The sequence below is a fragment of the Caloenas nicobarica genome, chromosome 17, assembly GCF_036013445.1.
Source record: "Caloenas nicobarica isolate bCalNic1 chromosome 17, bCalNic1.hap1, whole genome shotgun sequence".
Classification (NCBI taxonomy): Eukaryota; Metazoa; Chordata; class Aves; order Columbiformes; family Columbidae; genus Caloenas; species Caloenas nicobarica.
In genome coordinates, this window is record NC_088261.1 from 5,425,462 (window position 1) to 5,452,061 (window position 26,600).

Genomic DNA, 26,600 nt, shown 5'->3' on the forward strand with positions numbered 1-26,600 from the left:
CCCGCGCCACAAATTTTAGAGAAAAATAAATGAGTTTTGATGCATCTTGTCTATTTGCAGATGAAAGGGTCTGTTGTTAATTATCGCCATCCCTTTCCAGGGGCTGGGGAGTTTTGGGGTTTGTGAAACACAAGCAATCAGAAGTGGTTTGAGAGGCATCAGCTCTTGAACCTGCCCCTGGTGCTGCCAAACAACAGCCACCGAAAACCAGGAAAAGTCTGCAGAGAACCGCACATATGAGAGTGAACAGGCTTTCACTGAAGAACTGAGGTTCACACTTTCTGGAGTCTATTTGTGTTTCCTGTCCTTCGAAATCAGTTTAATTGCATTAATAGAGAGGGGAAGCAAACAGAACTTTGCTGGAGGGGGTGCTGAGGGGAGAGAAGCTTCAACTCTGATCCTCCAGCCCAGTTTTCTCATCAGAAACCAACCCAAAGAAGAAAAACAAAACCCCTCTCCCAACTGCTCCTCCTGCAATTAGGGAGGGATCAGCTGCCAAAGTGTGTGCCTGGGGCTTCACTTTCCCTAAACTGTTTATTTTATTGGAGCCCAGATCACATTTGGAAGAGTTTAGGCAGGCAGAGGTCCTCCATCGCCTGTGCTGCTCTGATGAGAGCCAGAGCACGAGACGCGGCCGCCAGCCCGGCTCCCAGGGTCCCTGCTTGTCCCTTGTCATGTCTGGGAAGACGTTTTCTCCAGGGCCAGGAGCTGATATCACCCCCCATTTTCCCCACGCCCTCCCACATCCTTGCATATCTTCCATTTCAAGTCAAACCTCTGTCCTTCCTGCTGCTGTCCCAACACCTCCGGTGTCCAAAGAGAGAGTCTGAATCCCGACATGGGTCCTGATGCTCTTGTAGGTGGATCAAAGGGAAACCACCTGCTTCTGTTTCAGCCTGACCGCAGACACGTTGCAGACAGCAGGTTTTTGAACCAGATGAGCTTTGAAGGTCCCTTCCAACCCAAACCATTCTGTGATTCTATGACAAAGCCCTTGCACTGTCACCGTCCTGCATCCCTGCAGGGGCACGCGATATGGAGGGACGAGACCCCTGGGCATTAGGAAAGATTAAGCTAATGAGACTTGACCGGTATGTGACTGCTGCCTCAAGCCCTCCCAGCGCTGGGAGTTGCAATCTGCTTCACATTAACATGCACAGAAAATAATGGGTCCTACTCAGCACAGCAGAACAGAGCGACCATTGTAACCTCAGCTTTCATCAGATGAGGAATAACAGGATACAACCTTATCCACTACCAATTCCCTGCTCGTGTCTTCAAAAGAAAAAGGGATGTTTTCTGTAACTTTAACATATTCTGTTCCAATGAGAAGATTTAATAGTACCTCTGTCCTCCATTTGTATGTACAACAAAAAGTTGCTCACTGGAGCAGGGAGCTGAACCTGCTTTTTTTGCAACCTATAGGTTCCTTTTCCTGCTGGGCACAGTTTCTCACACAGCTTTGCTACCGCCTCACGAAGTTATTTCATTTTAACAGACCCTTTCCATGAGTCTGGGGTCAGCAGAAAGCAGCTACCGTTTCTGGGGCTGCAAAACCAGACAAAGGAAAAAAGGCAATGACGAGTATCTTTAACCACCCAAAGAAAACCTCCTTTTCCCCCCAGCACTTCATTGCTTTTGGCAGGTTATTTCCGTGCTGAAGCTGAGGATTTCAGCATTCATCTCCCCCCAAAAAGATGAAAACTGAGCTAATATCGCAGGCGAAGCTGGCTGCCAAGACTGCCTTTTCAGCTGGGTATAACAGAAAAGACATTTGATATGCTGCTCTTTACAGCAAAACAGTGCTGCCCAGCTCCCTGAGTCCCTACGGCACTGCAAATTCTGCCGGACAAGCAGGAAAACCACAAAAACCTTCCCTGAATTGTCCCTGACTGGCTGTGTAACCTACTTGCTTTTCTGACAAAAAGACAGGCCCTGTTATCAGCTGTATCAATAAAACCACAAACCAATCACCCTCACCCATTCAGCTTTCCAAACGCAAACATTTTACCCTTTTTTCTGTTTTCTGTCCCCATCAGTGATGAGGTTTCGTGTCTCTGTGCTCTGAGCTGGCTACTAGAGAACGAATGATGCTGGAAAGATCAACCCAACAACAAATCTTCCCAAGGTCAGTAATTTGTCCATATTATGTGAATACACACACGCATATATTTTTTTTTTCCAAGTCTCTAGCTCACTGTCTTTGGGATGAGCCACATTTTAGCCCTCAGTGGCCAGCATGACCCAACAGCTGATGGAAATGAGGTAGACAGGAGAGGACTCACTACAGATGGGCGTTTCTTCTAGCCAAGATGCTGCGGCAGAATAATCCTCATCCCCGGCTGCAAGGTGAGAAGTGACCTTCACGAGACGCTGAGCACGCAGGGAGGCTGGCACACGAGGATGGCTTCTTCCCAAAAAACACCCTGGCACCCCAGTTTGGTGCTAACCCTGGACAAGGGGAGGGTGAAACACCTGGAAGAACATATTGCCACCCCAGGCTACATGTTTCTAGACAAAAGAAATCAATCTTGGGCTGAATACCCCATTCCTCAGGGACCGACGTGTGTCAAAACACAGGCTGCCATGTGTTGGCAAGATCTGCAAAAGCCCGAGCTGAGAATTGAACATGGGCAGGGCCTGCACTCTCTTTTCTTGGAGGTGCCAACCAGCCCCTTTTGAGATGCAAAAGACCCTTCTGTACTTTCCTGAGCACTGTCAGGTTGCTCGGCTTTTCACCATTTTTTCCCCAGCCCATCACCCAAGGGACAATGCCACCTCTAATGATGAAGCATCAAACTGGAAGGGGACCAGTCGTGTCTGTGTCTGAGTCACCCCTGGGCTGAGGCTCCCAGGGGATGGATGGAAAGGCCTGGTTGTGAGCAACTGGCAAACCAGGACTGCGAGAAGCTGGGCTCGAGATGCAGGAGGCAGTGCCACAAAAGCTCCGGCCGCGCTGGCGGCCAGCGCGCTCTCATGGTTCATCGCCGCGACCTGCACCCTGCGGCTCACAGCTCCTCCTGCACGGCTCGCAGCCTTCTCCGGTCTGACCCTCCCGTCTGAGCTCTCCCACTCCTTCCAGCCCCGCAGCGATGCACAAGGGAAAAGAAACAACCCAGATCCAGCCCAAATACACCTCGGTGCCTCCTTGAAACACTCGCTGCCCAGTTGCCACCAGCCAAAACCGTCATACTGAAAACCTCGGTCCAGCCCTTTGCCTCCCCACGGTAGCAAGGAGCAGTGGCACCTCAGCGCTCTTATCACTGTCCTCCTTCACACCGCTATTTTAAAGCATTATTTTCATTTAAAGAGAGCAGCAGCAGGCGCGGGAGGTGGAAACTTACCCCGATAGCGAGTGGGAGCCCCGAGTCCAAGTGATGGATGAGCTCACTAAACACCTTCACCTACCACCGCTAATGATGCGCGATGTGAAAGGGCTTGAAAAAAAATTTAAAAGCGTCTATCAAAGCTTCATCATAAAGCTTCATTCTTCTAATTGGGAAATATAGCCAAGAGTGACAGCCACACTGGGGCTGGCTGTTAATTAGACGGGCATCGCTGCTCCGGGGAGTGACGCTTTTCTTGCATGGTGGCAGGAGCAGCAGCCGGGGCCAGGGCAAGGGAGCAAATTGCCCCTCGCCTGCTAAAAAGGGACTAAGGCAGCGGCTGTTTTAGACACGACAAATAATCCTGGGGTGTTTGGAGGACTTCCAAGGCGGGGGGGAAGTGTGTGCGTGTGCGGATTAATTATTTCACCAGCTGATTCTCTCATTTAATAACAATTTCTACTAGTTGATTCCCCACTCTGCAGCCCAAGTTGTGAGGATAGATTTAAATAATCGCCATCATGGGCCAAAACTAAATCTAATTTCCACTCCCTCCAGAAGCAGAGGAAGTAGAGAAGCAATTATTTAAAAAAAAAAAAAAAAACAACAAAACCAACATAAAACCACACTTTTCACAGTCAAAAGCCTTTTCTAATCAGGCACGAGACCAAAAAACATACTCAGGGGACCACAAGCACATAAGTGCAAGGCGGCAGGATGGATGTTCCCTCCAAGGGGAGGAAAACTGCTGGGTTATTCCTTAGTCCAGTTGCAGGAGGGGAGAGGAAGGAGGAGCAGGAGGGTGGCTTGAAATGGAGGTTTGGAGGCACAGGTAATGCCTGTGACTTCCTGCCAGAGGTTTTTTCTATTTTGGGGTATTTCCTAGTACTTCTGGCTGTCAGTTCATTTGCTCAATGAGGAAACAGCAAAGGCAATTCAAGAATTTGTCAGGGTCATCATCAGCGGGGGAAAAAAAAAAAAAAGGTACTCCACGGTTTGGATTAATTATTTTAAATCCTGGAGCAACCCAGCAGAGTTGTGGAGGGTAACAAAGAGGGTAAGGGCTCATTTTACCAAGTGAGTCAATGGAAAAGCTTAAGCCCCTTCCAGCACGACAGCTTGCCCTGTAGCATGCACCTGGGTGGCATTTCACCAGGCATGCATTATTTACAGTTTAGCTCCAATAGCTCACAAAGTAGGTCTTTGCTAACGCTGACTCCTTCCGACCGAACAAGGTGTGATGGGGCTGGCACGGCAGCTCGGCCGGCACGTGGGAAGGAACTGCAGCCTCAGTGTCATTAGGTAGCTGTGAGGCCTCCAAATATTTCTGCCAACTCCTTATTCTCTCCTGGTACCTCAAAAGGTCTTTTTTTTTCCTTTTTGTTTTGGCAGGGGGTGTGCCTGGAACCACAGCAAACCGGCTCATGTGCTGTGCTGTGCGTGGCTGAGAGCCGTATCGAACAGCCGATCACAGCCTCCCCGATGCACTCTTTGGTGTTGCAAGTTTCCAAACTTTTCTGCCAAAGTATAGAAAATACCCTGGTTTTATGTATGTTGGCTGAGTGCTGCGTGTACCAGACCAAACCGAAGATGAGCATCTCTCAAAGGAGCTGCTGGAGGCAATACCTGCGTGCCAGGCATCCTCAGCACCGCACCATGCAGACGTTACCCATGGGCGTACCTGGGATTTGCTCCACAGGATCCATCTGATACAGGGGTTAACACCACAGCTCATCCCGCTATTTGTCTCATTACCGGTGCAATTCATTAATAAGGCTCAACAAAGTGCTTTATCAGTCGGAGACCAATGCCGTAGAAGAAAGGCCAAGCAAGAAGACAAACTGAGATGAGCAGGTTGCCGAATGCGCCATGAGCCGGCTGATGCTCGTGGCAGGGCAGCCCTGGGACAGACCGGACACAGCCTCAAGCTGCAAAATCACTCAGACCAACTTTGACAGCAGCCAAGGGAGAGGATTTTTTTTGTTTTGCTCATCCTCTCCTTGTTTTCCACTCTCCCTCCCAAAATCTTAGCTCCCTTCTGACTTTTTCTGTGTCACTCCGGGTCTTCCCATCACATTAAGTCATCCTGCTATTACGGGAGGATTACTCCATCCCCATGGTTAACCCCCACTGTTCCCAGTGCTCACACAACGACACCCCTTTGCATCAAGCGGATCTGCAGGATCTGGTGCCTGGGGACTCCCTCCTGCACGGCCAACAGCTAGCACGAGGGACAGCCAGACATCAGACTCTTTCAGTGGTCATTTAATATTTCCAGAAGAAAGTCTGTTCTGCCTCGGCCAGGCTGGGATTTGAATGCTGAATCACAGCAATATGCAGAGATTAAATTCTAATTTCCAGCCCTCTTGATACAATCACAAAAATAGGATAAGCTTGGAGATGGCTTCTCTTGTGCTCTTAGGGCAATTAACAGAGATAACATAGTAAATAACCACAATATTTCTAATACTGCGGGATACACACAGGGAAAATCTCCGCTCCGCCCCAGCAGAGCTCTTATTAACAACCGCCACGCACAGGCAGACAGCAGTTGGTATTTAGTGCCTGCCCTGGGAAATGAATCGCTTTCCGCCTGCGTCCAGACTGCAATCGTCTCGGAGACAAACAGAGCTGTGTGTCACAGCCGCGGCCACCACACGGGCAGCCAGAGGTGGCTGGAGCTTTGCACCAACACACCTGGGCGAGGACAAGGGCAAACACCGGCTGCCTGTCCCGTCCCACCCTGGGGGGTGATGCATCTTTTTGGGCCGTCAGCAAATCGCAGCCACTGCAGCAGGTGTTTAACTCTGGAGATTGATGTCAGCACAAGGATTTATAGACTCGGTGACCTTACAGGTGCGATAAGGCTGCAGACCTCGGTCACTGTGATAGGACCCAGCAAAGGTCAGAGAAGATCCACCATGGTCAGGAGCATCTCTGTCCCTCACCCACATCCTCCTGAGAGATGCAGGACCCCATCTGTAAGCCAAGGCCAAGCATCCCGCTGATGAAGCCCGACATCCTCATTTCCCAACCCCAGGCAGCCTGAAGGACCACCAAGAACCAGAGTTTTGCTTTTCTCCATTCCAAACACATGCACAAAGTCTCACGTCTTTCAGGGAAGAACAGAGAGGTTTGGAAATTGCCCACTTTCCACTGCAAAAGCCAAATGATCCCGAAATCACCGCACCAGGCAATATCCTGGTCTGTTTTTTGTAGCATTTGCTGTATGTGCTGCAAAGCACTTTGCTGCTCTGTCCCTTGTGATCTCTGGGACAGCCATGTACCATTGGGCAAAATAAAGTCCCATTGACACAGACAGAAGCGATCGCCCACTCTCGGGTCCCAAATGTCTCCAGCTCACAAATTCTCTGCTCTTCTGCAGCAGCTACCAGCATGCTGTGCACATACACACACACATCCATGGGATTTTAATGAAGAGCAGAGACCGCACAATTCTTGCTCCAGCCTCCTCCCGCCGACAGCAGATTTGTGTTGGATGCTCTGAAGAGACCATTTGTTGCAGGAGCTACAACTTCTCCTATCGCTCGCCCACGAGCTGCCGGCAGCAGTGGAGGATTTACATCCGCAAACATTCACTCTCTTTCTGTTTTCAAAAGGAAGGGCACATTATTCATGCAGTGAGTTTCCCTCCTGTGAAAACTCCCTTTTTTTTTGCTTCACAAGGGCATTGTAGAGAAATGCAGGCAGGCACCGCAAGCAAGTATGAAAAATCAGCACCCGGCATTCCTCCAGGACAGAAATGTTTTGTGCCCAGGATGAAATTAGGAGTGGGATGTTAAAAGGTCATTCCTACCAACAAAACAAGGCTGCTTAACCTCTGTGAGTCCATCACTAAATCAAAACACCCTTCTCTTCTGTTTTAACAGGTCTCCATACCTCCTGCTGAGCACAATGGAGAACATCCAAACCATGGGTTAAAAATTTCCACAGCCCAATGGAGCCTCCTGACTTGCCAAAAGCTGCCCCAAACGATTCATTTGCACTTTCAGCTGGGTATTTCCAAGGTGATTTCTAAGGTGACTTCACATCAGAGGGTCTTAAGAGAGCAAAGGGAACTTCAGGCTGACTCCACGGTATAAAGGAGGATACCCAAAGATTCACCAAATATCCTCCCTGACTCGTTGCTTTGTCAGAAATTGCTGCAAAACATCTCATAGGGTTGAACTTGCGCTCGGTTCCTACTCAGGTGCTGCAGGGATGCAGAAAGCAAGAGCCAATGGTCGCTGCATTTTCAATCCTGCTTAGGGTGGGAAAATCAAAGAAAACACACAGGAGATTCTGTGGTACTTTCTCACACACAGCCCTGTAATTTGCACATATTACATGGAGAAGTACTTATTATGCAGGGGCTTTTAACCTCCAGTGTGGTTCCCACTGAGGCTGCAATTTCCCTGCAGAAATGTATGGCGACAGAGAAAAAAATACCTCTTTGCTGCCTTCACCCTATTCACACCAGTCCACACAGACAGAAAATGACAGCTATTGTCGGACACTTTTATGATTAAATATATCTTCCATCTCAGAAAATTACAACCCGTTCAATACAACTTTCCTAACCTGTCCGGAGAGAAAAATGATGGCTTTTGAGATGCAAAACTCTTTAAGACAGAGAAAAATCAATGCTTCCCAAGTGGTGAGCCACAAGCCAAAGTGTGTGAGGTTGCCAAGCCCCCTTCGGTGAGGAATTAGGGGCTCACCCTTCACACTGGCAATGACGCATCAAGGTTATGCATGAGCGGAGCATCCCCATGGGTGCATGGTTCAGTCCCTTGGGTGTGTTAAGAAAACAACAAAATAGAAAATTAGCCTGAAACTTTAAGAGGGTGAAGAAGATGAGTACCCTAATATTCAGGTCCTTGTGCATGGAGGCTACACTGGCAGAAAATAAAGATAACACACTGGCCGTGACTCTCCGGGGATGGGAGAGACACAGCAAAGCCACCGAGGTTGTTTCCCTGGAGAGACACCTCCTCCCTCCCCGCAAAGCGCACAAGTCCCTGCTCCAAAGCAATTATGGGTGCATGGAGCTTTGATTACCAAGTTTTGTCTTTGTGATGCTGAAGGCAAGTGCTTGGCAGCAGGAGGAGCAGGGACAATTCCAGGATCTAATTCAACGCTTGCTAGTTAAACGCTGGATTGTAATCATGTCCCCAGGCAGAGCCAGAGACGTACAAATTACTTTAGCAGGCTGGTTTCATCCTCCCGCTATTGGATACCCTACCAGGCAAAATGCCGACTTTCAGCCTGGATGTTTAATGTAAATATATGTGATTCAGAGAAAAGCACGGAGAGGGAGACAGCAAGTGAGGGACAGACAGATTTATAACATGCCAAAAAAATAAGGTTATTTGGCACAAGTTTGGGTGCTCCGCTGCCAGGCAGAATGGGACAGCCAACACTGAGAGCTTCTCCCTCAACTTGGCTCTTTCTGTGCACACACAGAGTGTGATGCCTGGGGTGAGATAGAAACAAAGTGCCGGCCTCCCGCTCTGCCTATGCGGCAGCTGCCTGGCCATAGCACGACCGACCAAAAAAATCAGCTCCTGTCCTCTCTGTCATCTGTCCCACTTCTCCTCCTCTGGCTGCTCAGCTTCTGATTATCACCTGTAACAAATACAGCAGTTGCGGACTAAAGAAAAGCGATTTTCCCCTTGCAATTATTTCACCGCATTTCCGAGGAGACCAATTACAGCTATTTGGCTTTGCTCAGCGCTCACTCGAGCTGTGCCCATGTGCTGGGCTCTCTCTCGCCACACCGGTGAGACCTCAGCAGAGGAACCAGGGGGTCCCAGGACGGGCTGGTCCAGGAGGGACCGATCCACCCCACTGCTTGTGGCTACGTCCTCTGACACCTGCTGGAAATGCCAGTGGGCATCCCCAAGAAGGGATGCTATCCCACTAAAAATTTAATGTGGGCATCTAAGGAAGTGGCAATACAACGACATCAAGAGGTCACCACCCCTTCGCTAGCCCTGAGCAAGAAGAAACGTCCCACTAGTGTCTGAGACCCCTTTGACCCCACAACTGGGGAAATCTTTTAATTAAAGAGAGAAACCAGCATTGCACTAACGCAGCCAATGCGATTGCATATCAGCCTCCATTTCCCACCAATGCACTCCTGATGGTTGTGATTAATTAAACTCCAATTCCTTCCCAAACCCTTCTAACAAGTCTAACCCAGCTGCAGGGGACAAGGGACTGTGGAACATCATGAGACAGGCACAGCCATGAGCCCAGAGAAATGATGCCTCTTAATGAAGCCACGGCGCAAATTACAATGCCTGTGTTTCTGCTCGTTATGAGTCAGTGCGCTAATGAGCGTGTCTCCAGCAGACAGGTCCCAGGAGTACAATGCATCACAAAGATAAGGATTTCTAAATAACAATGTATTTTTGAGTAACTCCACAGCTCTGGACCAGGAGTTCTCCATGACCGGCTCCACCAACCCGCACCATTGTACTGCGATCCCGAATTATCAGCAGGGAACCAGGGACAGAGCCGAAACACTCATTACAGGGTCAAGAATTGTCGTGCAGGAGACGAGAGACCAGGATTCCACATCCAAAGCATGGTGTTACATGCTTCCCATGGATGGATCCCCCAGGCAGGTCACAACACAGAAGTGGCTCCAAATTATCACTTTCTGACCCCAAAGTGTGGTGGCACACAAATAAAGCAGTGGGTCCTCAAGTACAAGGAAGGCAAGACAGATACTCTCTCTCTTCTCTATATATTCTCTATATTAAGGCATTTAGACCTTAGCAAAAGGTTGGCTTCAACTCACAGCCACCTCCTAAACGAGCATCTAAACCAGAAACCCAGGCAAATCCCACCATACGAACCCTGGCTGGGGCAGAGGCGGCAGCCAGTGCCACGTGTGCGCAGCCCCGGGGTCGTTGCTCTGCGGTCGGGGCTCGTTTACAACCGAAACCTCATCCCTGCTACTAAAACTGTGAAAAACCTCAGCTATTTCCCAGCTATTCCAAGGAAAGGCAGGCTCGTAAGATAAAGCCTCGCTAATCTCTGGCACGCTGACGCGCTCACACAACCACTCCAAGCTGATAATTAAGGGCAGGGATTGGTAATTAAAGACAGAGTGGAACAAAGTGCTGCTTTAAATTTTTTCATTTTCGATAATTTCTTGTCTTTTGGGCTGTAAAGAGCTCCCGATTGCCATATCAACATAACTTTAACAACACCCTGATGAGATGATGAGAGGTGTGCATTTCCTATTCTAATTAAGAAAAAAAACCATGAGGGTAACTGAGCTCCCAGGTCATTATCTGGCTCCACGTGCTGAGCCCAGCCATTGGGGTACAGCCTCACAGCATGCAGCTGCACCATACTGCCTCCATTTCTGCCATTTTACGAGAAAGACCAAATTTTAATCATCAATACACCTTAAAAATGCTCAACACACAGAGTGCAGTTACCACTGCTAATGAAACAGAGATGTTCCTCCGTGTTTGGGTCTCTAAGGGACAAGAGGGTGCAAGGGATGCTGAGCCAGATCTCCAGGAGGTGTGGTCCTCATCCTATTTGGCCACACAGTCCTTTATTCCATTGTGCCTGTTTTCCTCATGTCTGTTTTCCTCCCCTCTTCTCTTTTCAGACTACGTTTTTCCATGGGATTAGTCTCCGCTATGGCAACAAATAGCACCTACTACAACAGGAACCAAAACTCTCTCAGGACCACGAGCCAGCACCTGGATACAAATCCCGACTCTGTCAGATTGTGGCTTCTTTTGCATTTCTCATTTCCTTAAACAAAAATAATGAATTAAATATGTAATGCATAACAGCATGGAAAAAGGAACTTTTTCCCTTCCCATCAGCCTCATTGACAGGTCTTCCAGCTCCGCGGATCCAGGATGTCAGCGGCTGGAATGCTTTGCTGAGGACTCAGGCAAGGAGAGGGCAGGGGTCATTTCTTATAAATATAATACTCTCTATTTTTAATCAAACAATTCCTTTTGTACAAACACACTGCAAGCCACAGGGTGCATGGTGACACATGCCTGTACGTTAATTACCAGCTAATGAGGATATCTTGGAGCGGTTTGTCTCCTGCTCTCCAATATCCAGCATGGGGATGTTTGGAGGATGGATGGTTCAGGTTTTCCAGCCCGTTCCCCCTCCCCGGGCATTACCGTGCTGCTCTCCTCTGCAATCGGGATACAACAGGGAAAGGGAGATGGCAAAGGAGAAAAATGCCTGTGGGCGAACACGAAGCAACCTGGTACCACAACCATGCATGAGGGAAACACCGGCGAGGTTGAAGACTACTGCAGATTCTGAAGGTTGTTGCAAGCTGAGAAGGTTTTGACCTCCCAGTTCCCTGGCTCATGGTTTTAAGCACTTTCTTTCATTGCTCTGGATTTGTTCCTCCTGCCCGCTGCATGTGTGCAACAGGCAGCTCCCACCAGCACCCACATTTGCACACCACGGCCAAAAGCATCATGGAAAAACCTCCTCCCCAAGCCTGCAGGTGTCCCCAAGGACATGAGGACCAGCGAAGGGACAGTGACCCCCGCGGGTGATGGAAGTTTTCGAAAGCCGACTCACCAGGACTGCGGTTTCCTCTTCATGATGCCCTGGCGTCTCCACTGCGAGTGGGGGCTGAGGTGGTAGGTGAGCTGCCGGCAAAGCTTCTCCATGGCCCCGAGAGAGTCCCCCTCCTGCCGAGACAAGGGAAGAACAGCAGGTGAGGTGTCTGCGGTGTTGCCATCACACCCGCGGGATGCTCCGACCCATCCGTTACCATCCAAACTGCTTTACAAAAGAGCAAACACTAAGACGCTTTGTGAGCTGATGGAGATCTCTGGAACAGTGCTTATCAGAAACTCTCAAAATATATGTTTGGGGTTTTTTAATTAAAAAAAAAAAAAAGCTTCACAGAAAGCAGGGATTTTGGTGGAGTCTTCTCAATTCTGATGAAAATTTCCATGTGAAAGGATAGTGGCTTGGAAAACTTTAACTCTGAAAGTTTCTAAGAATTTGGTTCTAGAAACTTTGGTTTCTAAAAATAAAACAAAGTACAAATGCCAGTAATTGGACTGTTCGATCATGTTTCATTTCAAGATCTTTATATACTAACGTATGATATGGCATCCAATAACGTAAACCACCCATCTTGCTCTGCCTGGCTTGCTCTCTGAAAGGTCATAAGCAGAGATTAACCTGACCTAAATAATGATTTAAAAAAAAATGAAGATGTCACAATTTGAGGCATATGCCTGGTTTTATGAAATTGCTGCGTCATGAAACACCTTAGAGAAGACACAGAAAGGGCATAGGAAGCCCTAAATAAGGAATCAGCCTGGGCTCGGCTCACTGCTGCTTTTCACTCACAATGATTGTTTGGGATTTCGCTGGGTGCTGTGACGAGCTGGGCAGGGAAGATGCTGCATCTTCTCTGCCTGGACACCCAATTAATTACTGCTGCCTTCACATTCTCCTTCGGAGCCCGAGCGCCCCGGCAGAGCTGCGAGTTGAGCGTTTCATGCAGCCTAATTTATGCACTGCATTCTCCCACCTCACCTCCAAGCCAACAGAGCGGGACCGGCCTTATAAAGACATTATAAATATTGAATTAACGAAGGAGCAACAGGGATTTTGACAAATTGCTTCTGGGTGTGCAGGGAAACAATTACACCAGGTTTTTCTCAAGCAAAAAAAACCAACAACAAAACCAGGACAGAAAGGGCGTATCAGATGGCTGGAGTAGATATATCAGTGCAAGACTTGTGTGGGTTTTTATGGTTTTTTTTTGCGGTCAGAGGGTGCATGAGTGGCAAGGCAGACTTACCTCGACCTGCAGAAACTCAAACCCACAGCACTGGGTTTTGGCAAACAGTATGTTCCCTTTCCATACAAGGGACAATAAGCAAGCACAAGACATATACAACGAGAGCTAACAATTTTCGCTAAGCATATTGTCTTACCACCAGAACCAAACTGCAGCAGTGATTATTCCTGAAATAACACATAGGGATGAATCTTTAGCAAAGGCATCGCCAGTGATAGGAAAACCTGGCCCCTTACAGCATCAGGCATTCATGGTATACGCTCACGGGAGCGTGCATTTGTTACTCTGGTTTCCAGCCTCTGGGAGGAAAACTGCAGAGCGTCTCAGGGTTAGGGAGACAGGACAGAGCACACAGAGTTCAGCTTTCCCAGCTGACGATGCTGCCAGGAAAAAGCCTGTTCCATAGATCTAGGACACGCTCTTTGTCCAAGCACCGCACTCACGAGCCAGCTGACAAATGCTGGTAAGATGCTGGTGACAAGCCCTCAGCTGAGATATAGCCCTGCAGATCCATCAGCTACACATCTGGAAACATCTGTGAGTTTGCAAAAGCTCTCAGTGCTTTGATTTTACACGCACCTGTGCAGCCCCTGCATCAACAGGGAGAGAAACCTGTGCCATGCACACAGCAAAACTGCTTTGAGAAGCACTCAAATGGGGGGCAAAGCCTCTCTGCAAGGAGCAAGAAAGCTGTACAGCACCCTTTCTCCTTTTAGTTTATCTTGGCTGCTCAGCTGGAAAGCTTTGAGGAGAAGATATGCCTCACAGAGCACGTTTTTACAGTACCCTGGCTCTCAGCAAGACTCTCGGAGCACACAAAGGGCAAGCCCAGGTGGTGCAAGCATCAACTCAGACAAGCAGATTTTGGGCAACATCTTGGCTCCTACTTGACCATGTCCCCTCCAAGCTGGCGGAGACCCAGTGCAGTTCCTGGGCGTCAGACACAATGCTGAGCGTGGGACGGAGGAGGGATGAGGGGAAAGCTGAGAGAGGAGGCTCTTCCCTGCAAAGGGCCCCTTTCCCGGTTGTTCCTCCTCCGTCTTCGCCTGCCTCCAGCCCTCTGGAGAAGGAGAGGGCTGCTTGCTGCCGGGAGGAGGCTGGAGATTCATGAGACTTTAATCCCTTAACAGATTTCAGCTGGGAGAGGGATTCATGGCATACTTCCCATCTGCGATCCGCAACCAGTCCCACGCCAACGGGACCTCGTTCAACTGGAAAACAAGGGGGAGAGGCACGAGCCGAGCCCTGTCTGTCCCCACGGTGCAGGGGGTGTCCCAGGCACATGCTGGGGACCACCAGGCTCCTGCCCCTGGCTCCAGCCCCGAAAGAAGAGCTCTGGATGAAGGGATGGAACAGCAGCGCTTGGAACGGGAATCAGTTAAACCCCAGGGATAAACGAGAGCAGGTAAAGGGCAGGAGCCAGGCTCAACCCCGTTGTGTCCTGCAAAACCTGCCCTGGTTCCTGTAGAGGAACCTGTTTTATCCAAACTGATGGTCTCACCTGCAGCATAGGAAAGAAACTGTTTAGCTTCCATCAGCACCCCACAACCGATCCCGTCGGTGAGGTATCACCCAGCATCTGCACACCACGTTCAACCACAAATGAGCGATCCTTGGACGCGTTCCTCGCCGCTCTGCCAGCGGAGGGAGGGAGGTAATTGGAAGCAGAGGGATGACACCATGGGAAAGCAAACATGGGACGAACAGGACCGTGTTTTCACTGGGGATAAATAACCACGGTGTCACTGCCTGCCCTCCTTGCATCACCGTGTGGCAAGGGCTGCTGGGCGATGCGAGGAGGTGAGATTTGTATTTCACAGACCGAATTTCAGGGCTGCACCAAAACAAGCGTTTGGAGAGCTCGGGGGAGGATGCAAAGCCTTGTGATTAAGATGTTATTGCAAATTAATTTGTTTTCATTAAGAAATGAATCACTTGCTCCTCCCTCAGCAGTAGAATCCCTGGTGGTGTGCAGAGCCCTGGGGGGTTGCACCAGGGCCAAACATCGTGTAAAATAGGCCAACGCTAATGATTAAAGAACCCCGGTAAAGAATTCCTACTGCAGCACAGCAGGGGATTGACCTAAATTAGAACAATTAGCCATTGTCTCGGGTCAGAGGACGTGGCAGGTTTTTGCTCACGTTATTACATAGTCCTATGTTTCTGTCACTTGCAATCAGTCTGCAGGGGAAAAAAAAGGTGCTGTATTACAAACCTTAACACGCAAAAAGTCCCAAATTTGCTCTCCAAAACCACAATTTTGACTCAATTAAATTTTTTTCCCCTTTTCTGTTTTTTTTTAAAAACTTTTCACACTTGCACCATTCCTTTCTGGATGCTGAAGGATTTGCAGTCACTGCTTTGGTGCACAGAACAGCCCTGTCTGTGCACAAACCATTACAGTCACAGGCCAGGGAAACGGCACTCATCCTGGGAGCACCATTTCCTGCTAATGGAATATTTAGCATGGAGACCCCTCAGCCAAGATGTTTGTTTTCCATACAGTTCAGTGAACGATGACCCTTAAAACATGACCTATTTCATACCCAGAAAATACAGAGAATGAGAGGTTTCCTTCCAAATCATCCTCTTTGTTTTATTTGTCTTGGGTGATTAGTGAGGACAACAGGATAATAGTTTGGACTACTGAGCAAAAAAAAAAGTTGAGAGGAAAAAACCTATGCTTGCAATGGTAAACAGAGTTATTACACAGTAAAACAAAGACATAAAATAGCAAGAGATGCTCTAGGAAGCCCTAGGACAGATCATCCTCAATGGTTTTGACATGCATCAGATGGGTTATTACAAATTAGTATGAAGCAAAGGAGAGCAAATCACCTGTAATCCACAGATAGACTTTGGGCTTTGGGAAGGATGACAACAAAATGAAGAGGAAATGTTATCTCAGCACTATGAAATGTTGCCGTGTGCAAAGATTTCACAACACCAGGAGATCCCTAACACGTGCCAAAGCTGATGGGCCGCAGGGACCTCCAGATACCTACTAGGAAGGTGGCAAGAGAAGACACGGGGGACACATCTCAGGCAATTAGTAAGTGAAAACCACGTCCTGAATCCAACCCAGGTCAATGCAGCAGTGGTGAAAAGCTCTGCCCACCCACAACCTGCATCCCAAAAGGACTTTCCCTGGCCGCCGGCACCAGAATAGCATCCTGCTCCCCACGCTGGGGCCCCAGGGTTTAATAGAAACCGAATTTACGATGCCTTCCCTTTTGATGTAGTCACGCGGAGCTGAAGTCATCTAATGGCTTTCTGGTTTTCTCTTTCCTTTCTTCTTTTCTTTTTTTTTTTTCCCCTTCCCTCCCCACCCTTGCTTTCAAAGCATGGGGCTCAATTGCCGCCTATTGTTGAGTGCAGACATCTGCACTGCAGCCAGCCCCAGCAACCCACCACCAGACTTTTCCTTTTGAAGCCCTAAGGGAGCTCCAACAAATTGTCTTCCTCCTGCAAGACCAGGAGCTGAGGAGATAGAAAAGACTTTAAATCCACCGACAGAGCCTGACAGGGCCTGACAGAGCCCAACAAACCCAACCGGGCTTGACAGGGCCTGACAGGGTTTGGCAGGGTCTGACAGAGCCTGAAAGGCTCCACAGAGCTCTACAGAGCCCGACAGGGCCCAACAGAGCCCAACGAGGCCTGACACAGCCCTACAGGGCCCGCCAGGGTTCGACAGGGCCTGACAGAGCCCGACAGGGTTTGACAGTGTCCAACAGAGCCTGACAGGGCCCAAACCATATGTCAACTCTGGAATACAATCTAGAACTTTCAAGCGAGCTAGAACCCAAATCTAGAACTTTCAAGTGACCTAGAACCTGATATAGAACATGCTCTAGAATCCTCGGGTGAGTTAGAACCTTATCTAGACACACGTCCACTCCCACCAAACCAAACAGCTCCATAACTCACACCTGCTCTCAAAATGACTGCACCAACACCACTCCAGCTCTACAAACAACCAACCCCCAAAACTTCTTGTCTTCATTGGCACAGTCTTCCATGTCTAGCTTGTTGCCTTGCTTTAGAGGACAGAGGTGGGTTTTTTTTCAGTGAATGGGTTTCTGACATTTTTGTCAGCAGACCTGGCTGCGACAGTGGAGTGTGTGTTTTGCTGCAATCTCTTCTTTAATTTTGAATTGTATTTCATTTAACTTCATTTTTTAAGGTACTTATTTTGGCTACACATCTATCTCACGGACACTGTCCTGGGGTCTCCAACTTTTAACAATCAGCCATTCATAACATTTTCAGACAGCTTTTTGTGGCTACTGTTAGTGTTAAGCTTTATAGTACTGGACTTTCTTAGAAACGTTGGGTTACGACTTAGCTTGGCACTTGCTCAGTGGCCCTGGTACCTTTCTTCACAAGCCAGCAGAAGACCAAGTCTGTAATGATAGCTGACATCGCACTCTTACACAGGACAGGTTTAAGGCTTTACTCTATTGCAAATGGAGCTACTATTTCCATTTTGGATCTAGGATGGGCATTCAATTTAAAAGTGCAGCTGCTTTCAATTATACTCTAATGTTCTGTATCAAGATAGCTTTCATTTTGCATGGCATTGCTCAGTTGCTCTGCCCCCTTCCTTGCTGGGTTCTGCAGTCAGAGCTTCTAAGCACTTGGGAATTACATAGGGATGGAAATTAACACGTTATTCATTTGCCACCTCTTACGCTTTGGTACTAAAATCCTGGCCTTGTAAAATCATTTGAATCAGCTGCGAGCAATGAGCACAGCAGCGACTACAGAGCAACCGCGGGAGATTTAAATGCGGTGAACCGAAGTGCACAGCAGCGGCTATGGGAAGAGCATCCCTGGAGGTGTTTAAAAGGCATTTAGACAAGGTTCTTAGGGACATGGTTTAGTGCTAGAGTTAGGTTAGGTTATCGTTGGACTCCATGATCCTGAGGGTCTCTTCCAACTGAAATGATTCTATGATTCTAGCAGATGGCAGATACTCTGTGTCAGGGCAGACAGCATCAGCCCTGGCAGCAAGCATGGCGAAATTAACATTTTGTAGAGTCCCGGCCAAGAGCAGCATAAAACTTAACGAGGGATAAAGTCAGCAACTGGTGCAAACCATAAGTGGCCTCAGCGTGGGGACTTGGGAGCAGGAGGTGACTGCAGGGATAACCAGGCTCTTGGCTGAGGGTAACTGCCTGACCCATCGCTCCTCACCATGCACGTCGCAGTCGGTCTCCAGAAAGTCCCATTAACACCTTGGTCCAAAAGGAGCAACTGGCTTTGATCAAATTGACCAAGTACTCAGCCATTAAGCACGTCACGTGTGTTAACTTAATGGTTCAAAAAACCTTCTCCCTCAGTCAGTCCAAACCACAAAGGCACAAGATGGCCACATCTTGCCACCACAGGCTGGTTGAAGAGATGGGAGTGGACGTTAACCGTGTTAAGATGACCAGCAAGGGACTGAGCACCAGCAAGACTAATTCTTCTCAGTAAAGGATTCGCTCCTCTTCAACTCGTACAAAGACCAGTCAGGCCAGTCCAGAGCTGGACTGGACACCACAAAGCCACTGCCAAACCTGGGAAACCCATGGCTGAGGACATCTACGCTGGGCATCCAACACAGTGCTGAGGCCTCACCTAGGACAACTACAGAGTACCAAGGATCTCAGCAATTAAACCCTGCCTTGAACTAGCCTCAATTAGGAGCTAGCGAGGCTGCAGCAGTAGCAGAACATTGAAAGAAGAAATTTCTGGAAACAAAGAAAATAAATGGAAACCAATTTTGCAACTTAGATACCGCTATAAGAAGCGCTCATCATCCACTTTGACAAAAGGCCGAAGTGCGATGCGTTAGATTCGGTGTTGACACACCAAAATGAAAAGTAACGTACAATAGGGCTTATCAAGAGAGCCAGAAATACAAGATGAATGGGATCGCAGCAACTCAGGAAGTTATTCAAAAGGATCCTGGAGTAATATTACACTTGGACTTCAGAGAAGCAATTAAAGAAGGCAATAAAATTGGAGGTGATAGATGGCCCTGCAGGGAGCATGTAAGATAAAGGGAAATTGCAAAAAGGAATATAAAAATCTTTTGTGAGAGCTACTGGAGGGTACCCAGCTCAGCTTCTGCAGCAGAGGAGAAATGAGCAGCGGTCAAAGCAATGCGAGGAACAGCCGGGGATCTGTGTGCTGCTTTGCACCCATTAGCAGCATTGCCCTGCGCTGTGATGGCCAGTGCCACTGACTGCATCCTCAGCTGAGATGTGCACAGCAAAACCGTGACTGCGGAGGAGGCTTTTGAGCATCATCGCTCCAACATGTGGCTCCTGATATACACGGTAAGATCCTCAGCTGAACAAATTGGACCCACTTCAGTGCTATAAACAAAGTGACTAATGGGAAGGCCATTGAGATGGCAGCGTTCATTCCTGGAAGGGTCACTGGACCATCCTTTTAATGACAAATGCATCTGTATCCTTCTGATAGATGCGGGGAGTTATCATCAAACAAAGCAAGCAGCTAAAAATCCACAAGAGCCATTCATTATCCTGGCAATACCTCAGCAAACAACCACCTCACAAGTTAATCATTGTAGCTGGTGTAGAACAGCAAAGACAGAAAAACACCCAAGGTGCTGTGCTGACTGGGCTGCAAAGGGGAAGAGAGGTCAGAGGTTCCAACCTCTAACATCTACTGAAGCCAGTGTATTCAGTGGATGATGGTACTTGCCATCTTCCTATATGCGCAGACAGAGAGGATTGATTTTGGAGCTTTAGGGGACACACACCCCCTTGGCAGCTCCTCCCCAGGGGGGTTCAGCTGCTCCCCATCACTCACTGCCACTATCCAAATGCGGTTTGCAGGCAAAGCTCCCCTTTGTTTTAGCAAACAGCATCATCCATCCCCTACAGACCTGATGTCTCTACTTACCCATGTGGCCCCAGGCTGCAGCAAGCGCTGTGTCTCCAGGGGGGCTCCGCTGTTTGCTTTTCAGGCTCTCAGCCCCTGCTCAGGGGCGATGCACACAGGATGGAGATGGACGCTGGAGAGTGATGGGTGCACAGAGCTTTGCACGGTGTCCATGATACCTCACACCACCCTGCCTTGAGCAAACACGGCTCTTCAGCCAGACCCTGCTCTGCGGGAGCTGGTGTTTCTCAGGGGGAATCCCCTGGGGAACCGCCGGTTGGAGCCCAGCACCTGCCTTTGCTGCTAAATGCAGGAACCGCTCGCCCTTCTTTGTACCCCTCTCACCCCAGGGTTAAAGTAGATTATTTGGTTATTTATGTCCCAGATGTAGGACAGCACATAGAGATTTTCCCAGCCCAACAAGTCTCCTGCAGGGCCTGTGTCTCAGCTGCACTGCACCGGATCCCACGGGAAGCAAACCCCGGCCCAGTGCGTAATTGCTGTTGGAAGAGCACAGGAGTGTCCCCAGGATACCACTGCAAATATTTCTGTCATTCCGTGGGGGCTCTCAGCCCCTCACTACAACCCCTGGGAGTCTCGTGACGTGCATGAGAGCCTGGGAAGGGGCGGTAGTGACCCCCTCGCATCAGTCCCAGTTGCTTTCCCACTGCAGGAGCGCATAGAAATGTGGATCCCAGTGCAAGGGCACAGCCCTCAAAGCAACGTTTGCCTTCAGCTCATTAACCACTGTGGGGCCCTTATAGGCACAAGAGAACTGGGCCTTTTTTTTTTTTTTTTTTTAATTGAAAAAAAAAGATCACGGTAACGAGGCAGTAACTAATAGCAGTGGCTGTGCTCCAGCCAAGCTCTCCCAGGAACGGCTCCGGGATGCAGCAAGACTTGAGGGAGTCGGGTCACTTCACCAGGTGCTCCAAGCAGATGCAAAACTTTGAAAGCAGATGCAAGAGCTGTGCAGGGGATTTCCTGGAAAGCTGGAATGAAGGGAGTAAAAGGAAAGTGACAGAGAAATCAGGAGGATTAGCAAATTACCTAATGGTTGCAAAACTCTTTGATGATGGAAGGGGTGGGATAAAGCTCTTATCCAAATCCCCAAATATCCCAAACTGTGAGATAATCACTTGCTGGACTTTGGCCAGAAAACACAGTCCCTGCCATCTATGAAGAGCATTCGCAGAAAGTCCTGCTGGCAGCTTCCCGATCTGCCAGCCCTTGGCTCTTCGCATTTCTTTATTACATTTTGCCCAATGTAAGAGGAATCCCCTCCTTATTAAAATCCTCCAACTCTCCTCATTAAACCATTCATTTCTGTAAAACCACATCGCCAGCAGACCATTTGTTTGCTTAGTATTCACAAACCTGTGAGTTAGGCTGGAAATAGATGTCAAAATACCCATCCGAGTGCCCAAGTCCCCCAGGTCTCCCCTCCAGCCATACAGCACCACACGCTTGTCAGTGCTCGAGGTAAATAAATATCGGTCCTGCGAGGAGGCAGGGAATCAATACGCTTCCTTCCTTTGCGGTAAGTTATGTCCTGATTAAAAGCTAAATGAGCTGAGCTCAACGGTCAATTACCATCAGAAAACATCAATAAAATACATTGTTACTGTTTAATGAAGTACCTGTTTCTTCATCCATCATTTCCCTCGGGGACACTTATGTGATGTTATTAGGAGAGGCTGCGGGTGAAGACGTGGCAGGACAGACGGTCCTGGACGCTCCACTCGGGATGAGAACCTGCCTTTGCACCAGTACTTGTGTGTGATGACACCCAACTCCTGGCTGCCAGAGTTGTGCCAGAAGAATCCTTAGAAAATATTTAGATTTAACCAAGGCAACTCCAGCCCTTGCCAGCTCTAGTGAAAGAAGCTCAGCCTCAGTGGTTCACCTTCTTCATCACAGTTTTTCCCAGCAATATTCCCCATCTTGTGACTCTCTGGGAGCAAGGGACAAAATCAGACAAAGTCTGCTTGACCCAAATTGGTTTTGCAGCATGGATTGCATGTGAGTGGCTCTTCAATGTGCTTCTTAAGTGACATTTGTTTGGAGGGGAACAATGCATTGAATAAGAGACCAGGGACTCCGTTCAGATGCTCTCTACATTAATTCGCTCTCATTACGCCCTGTCACATCGACAGGACTGAGCAGCAAACCCTTCCTTTGTATTAACAGACTGACTTTTTTTAAATTTCAGAGCATTTTCATCCAGAGACCAAAAAATGCCACCTCTACCAGCCCTCTTGGGAAGCTGGTGTCAATCTGCAGGCAGAGGAGCAGAGCACACAGCTGACAACTATTTATTGTACTGATTTGAGGGTCTACGGAAGAGGCAGGTGAGATCTACCCTCACCACGAGAGATGGCATAGATGGGCAAGTGTGAGATGAGGAAAGAACATTTTCCAGAAGACAACCTGAAACCCCCGAGTACCTCATGTAAAAAAATATATTTTGCCTTTTACATCAAGGCAGAGCTGCTGAGCCCTTCCTTGTGCTGCAACAAGACAAATATTAAACCCTTCTCCAAGAGACTTCACTGACGCTGGAAGGGAGACTTGCTCGTCAGGACCAACAGCAGAACATCTCTTACGGCTCCTTTTCTTGCCCACCATGAAGGGGAGGCCACCAAGAAGCAAGGTGAGAGAAGCCTCTTCTCTGCCCAGCCATGGAGCATCATTAGGAGAGTCAAGAGCAGAAGCAGTGGGGGTCTATGTCATCTCCTACGGGTGTTTTTCTCTAGAGGAGAAGAAATTGAGAACAGAAACAAGGAGGTGGGGAAGGCAAAAAACTGACTCATTGTTAGGAACTGGTAGCTCCTTCCAAAATGCAGCCCCAGACGGTTTCCTTCTCTTTTTGGCATTAAAATACTTGTGCTGACCTGCACCGTTCTCCTTCCTCTTCAGCTTTGGATTCAGATCTGAAGTTCACCTGGGGTTCTTGGCAACCGCTTCCTTTTGAGAAAAGACAGAGACACCACGAAATGTCTATTCCTGCTCCTGGTTCTTTTTTTAAACTTCAGCTCCAGCTCCGGCCTGTGTGACGATGCCCATCGCTGACAACTGGTGTCACCCAAGATGCTCTCGACTGCTTGGCAGAAGAGGGGAATCTGCAGGCGCGGCGCTTCGCACATCACTCGCTGCCTCATGTGGCACCTGACGTTTCGATGGCATCGCAAAATCCATCTCCGAGCCGACAAAATCCACCCTCTGGCATTTAGGAGGGTTTGCAGATGGTTGCGCAGTGGTTAGGAAAGGTCGTCTTATTATTATGGGAACTGAGCGTGTGGCCAGCCGGTGTCAAGATTTTTGGATCAATTTAGATTAATTAATTAATGGATTTTTAAGATTTATTTATTTTTAAGGAAAGGAATGCTATCCCTCGGTTCCTACACCATGAGGTGTGCTTTAATACAGGGTGGCATCCTGCCACTTCCCCGCTGATGCGGTGTGGTTTTTTAAGAAGAAAAATAAACGCCAGCAGAACAGCACCATGGATCAGACTGTGATTAATTGCTCGACATCCCCGTGTGCAAACGGGCTGAGCGCTGGGGACCAAATTCGTCTGGCAGGGAGGGACGGTGACAGCAAGGGCTTCCTCACATCACACGGGGTTTGGGCAAGGGGGCTGCGGCACAGCACGTCCCCTCTCCCTCCGCAGTCCCATTTCACAAAGAAACCAATAATTTGCCCATAGTGGTATCATCACAGCCCATCTGGACCTCACCATTATTCACTTTCAGCCTTAATATTAAAATTTTTTAAAAAACTGCAAAGAAGAAACCTTTAGTGCAATTTTCCCCCTTTTCCACAGCACTCTGCTCAGCTTTAGCTCGCACACAATTGGTTTAGAGAATATCTTTCTTTTTGCAAAGAAAAGATGAGCAGAGGGCTTGACACATTAAGTCAGGAAAGAACCGGAGCTGTCATTAGTGGGGTCTGAGCTTCACAGCCTGTTTCATACTGCAGGATATTTTAATGTATTGCAGATGTCCAGAAAGAGTGATCTTCACACTTGGAGCAAGACCAGAAAAAAAAAAAGGAGCCATTAATATAGAATACAATTGACTTAGTTGAATCCTCATAGTCCCTTTTCCTTTTATATCAGATTTTTGGGGTTTTAGAGGGTTTACATTCATAAATCAGCTTCCTTTTATGATGTTTCTTACAGCAAACAACAAATAATACTTTGTGCTCTTATAGAACTTTGCATCTGGTATCCAAGTCCTTTGCAAAAAGATCAGTGAGATGCATTTTCCTTGCACATCTAATAGCAAAAGGGGAAGGTAAAAGAGTCATCGAGGCTGACAAGATCACCCCACAGACTGCCTGAGTGTCCCTCGAGGTGTCACCACTTCATACCTATAACTTCAGCTTGTACCGCTGTAAAAAAGAGTGTGATGTCAGAAACTTGGAATGATAGTTTAAATTCAAGATAAAATAATAACACACGTGGTGGAAGATTTGGATTACGTGCTTGGTTTGGGGGTAAAGGCACCGAGTTGGTGGTCATGGTATCCTGATTATATTCGTCCTGTATAAACTGAGTTTATTCCTACCATTTCAGCCACATGTCACAGCACATAGGAGTGTAAATAAGGGGAAAAAATGCTCATTTTTGCTTCAATGAAGCCCCATAGGAAAGAATACATTTTTAAAATATAGGGCATAAAACCCTCTACATCATCTTTAAGTTAAATTCTTATACCATGGGGCTGAAGAAAGGTTAGAAATAGATTATTTTGTCCAGGCCACGATAACCACTTTTTCTTTCTACACTTCCTTGTTTTCATGGATGACAATTCATGTAATCAAACCCATACTGCAAACCTGATCAATTCAGAGCTTATGCAGGAAAAGGCAATCTGAGCCAGGGATGCAGCCAGGCGTATATTTCTCAAATGACACAGAAGCAAACAAGAAAACAGATCTTCGCTCTATCCAGAGCTACACAGGCAAAATCCATTTTGCTTCCAGTCCCAGCACGTCACCTCTCCAGCTACACCAATTTATCAGAAGAGTTTTTAAATGCCCTGACACATTGCTGTCACTGTATATCTTGAAACACGATGAATTTTGGTGAGGAAGCTGAGGACCACGTTGTCTGTTGCACCCTACACGGAAATGGGTTTTCACCTTTCAGCTGCCTTCTTGGTGGAGCTGCAGCCCAGGAGGTGCAGGCACCAGCCAAAGAACGGCCAGGCAAAGCTGGACTTAGGGATGAGGCTTTGCTAAGCTGCTCTGCCAGTCCTTCCCTGGCCACCAACCAGCAGAAAATCCTTCCTCCATGGAAAACAGCAGGATGGGGATCAGCAAAGCCAAAAAATCTCACTTTGGATTTACTGTGAGTGGCCATCAGGGGTTGGAAGAGCTTCCACGGTACATCCCCAGAACAGTAAGAACTGGTGCAATCAAACAGCCCAAGGTCACCAGGGAAAAAGCAGCCTTTGCCTGAGGCTTTGCTGTCTGCGCTCGGCTCTGCTCAGCGCTTATCCCACGTTCAACAAGTCCCCAAACTGGAGGAACGCCTGACTCACTCCCTATCACGGTCATCAGTCATCCATACACGTGGCTTCGGTCTGTGGAAAAAGAAACCGGTTTAATTTTCCTATACTTTATGGCCAGATATTCCTGCTGGCAAAGTGAACTGCAAATTTTTTTACGGGGGCCCTTTGCTCCTTATGCGTTTGTGTTTTCAGCTCCTTCGCCTGCAACAACTCATACTGGAAGCCTGAGAGGCTGCAGGAGAGATACGGGGCATCGGGGCAGCTCCATCTCACACCACGCGGCCTTGTTAAAGCATTTTGTCCCCTTTCCCTGTTCACCGGGACAGACAGACATTACCCAGTTTTGAAAAGGGGCGGCTGTGGGCTGTGCCGGGGGCTGAGCCGCTTTCCGAGGGACTCGCCTGGCACCTTCCCATGGGCGCTGGGGTTGGAGAGAGGCAGGAAGATAAAATACTGCCCCAAGGTCATGGCCGTGGGGAAGAAAACACTTGTTCAAATGCCTTTGATCCTGTGCAAACACCCCGTTGGAAAAGCATCGCCGCACAATTTGTTTGAGAGTTTCCTGAAGAGCAAAACTGCCTCAATCAACTGCACAATAAACACCCAAGGTTTACAATAGCTGCACAAGGCGATAAATACAGAGTGCAACATCTACGGGCACCGCTCAACACAATGCTCACATGCAACGGCAGCGTTTATTCCATCTGAAAGCTCCCCCAGCAGACAGCAACCCAGCAAGCCCCAGTCGGAGATGGGAGGTTGCACTCGCACGGCTCCATCGGCATTTCTGCTGCAGGCACGTCCCGGCCCCTCGAGGAAGGGGCACTCAAGACACCCGGGTTTGGTTGAACTGCATTACATGTTTATAAAGGCATGGGACCAAATCCAAACCCTGACTTCCAAGTGATCTGGAAAAGAGTTTTCACTTGGCTCCTTTAGCAAAATTTGCCCAAACACAAGTGCCTCGGGGAAAGCTGGGATCTCTGCAGGGTCTGGAGAGACACAGTCCAGCCTTTGCACAACACA

General features: G+C 48.4%; 1 protein-coding gene across 1 annotated transcript in view; it reads right to left on the reverse strand.

Annotated features, from left to right (window-relative positions):
- Positions 1-26,600, reverse strand: part of LRRC75A (leucine rich repeat containing 75A) — a 67,879-nt gene that overhangs the window by 10,824 nt on the left and 30,455 nt on the right. The window contains exon 3 of the mRNA XM_065647111.1: positions 11,916-12,028. Within this exon, the coding sequence (XP_065503183.1) occupies positions 11,916-12,028 (113 nt within the window). The remainder of the gene's footprint in view (positions 1-11,915; positions 12,029-26,600) is intronic.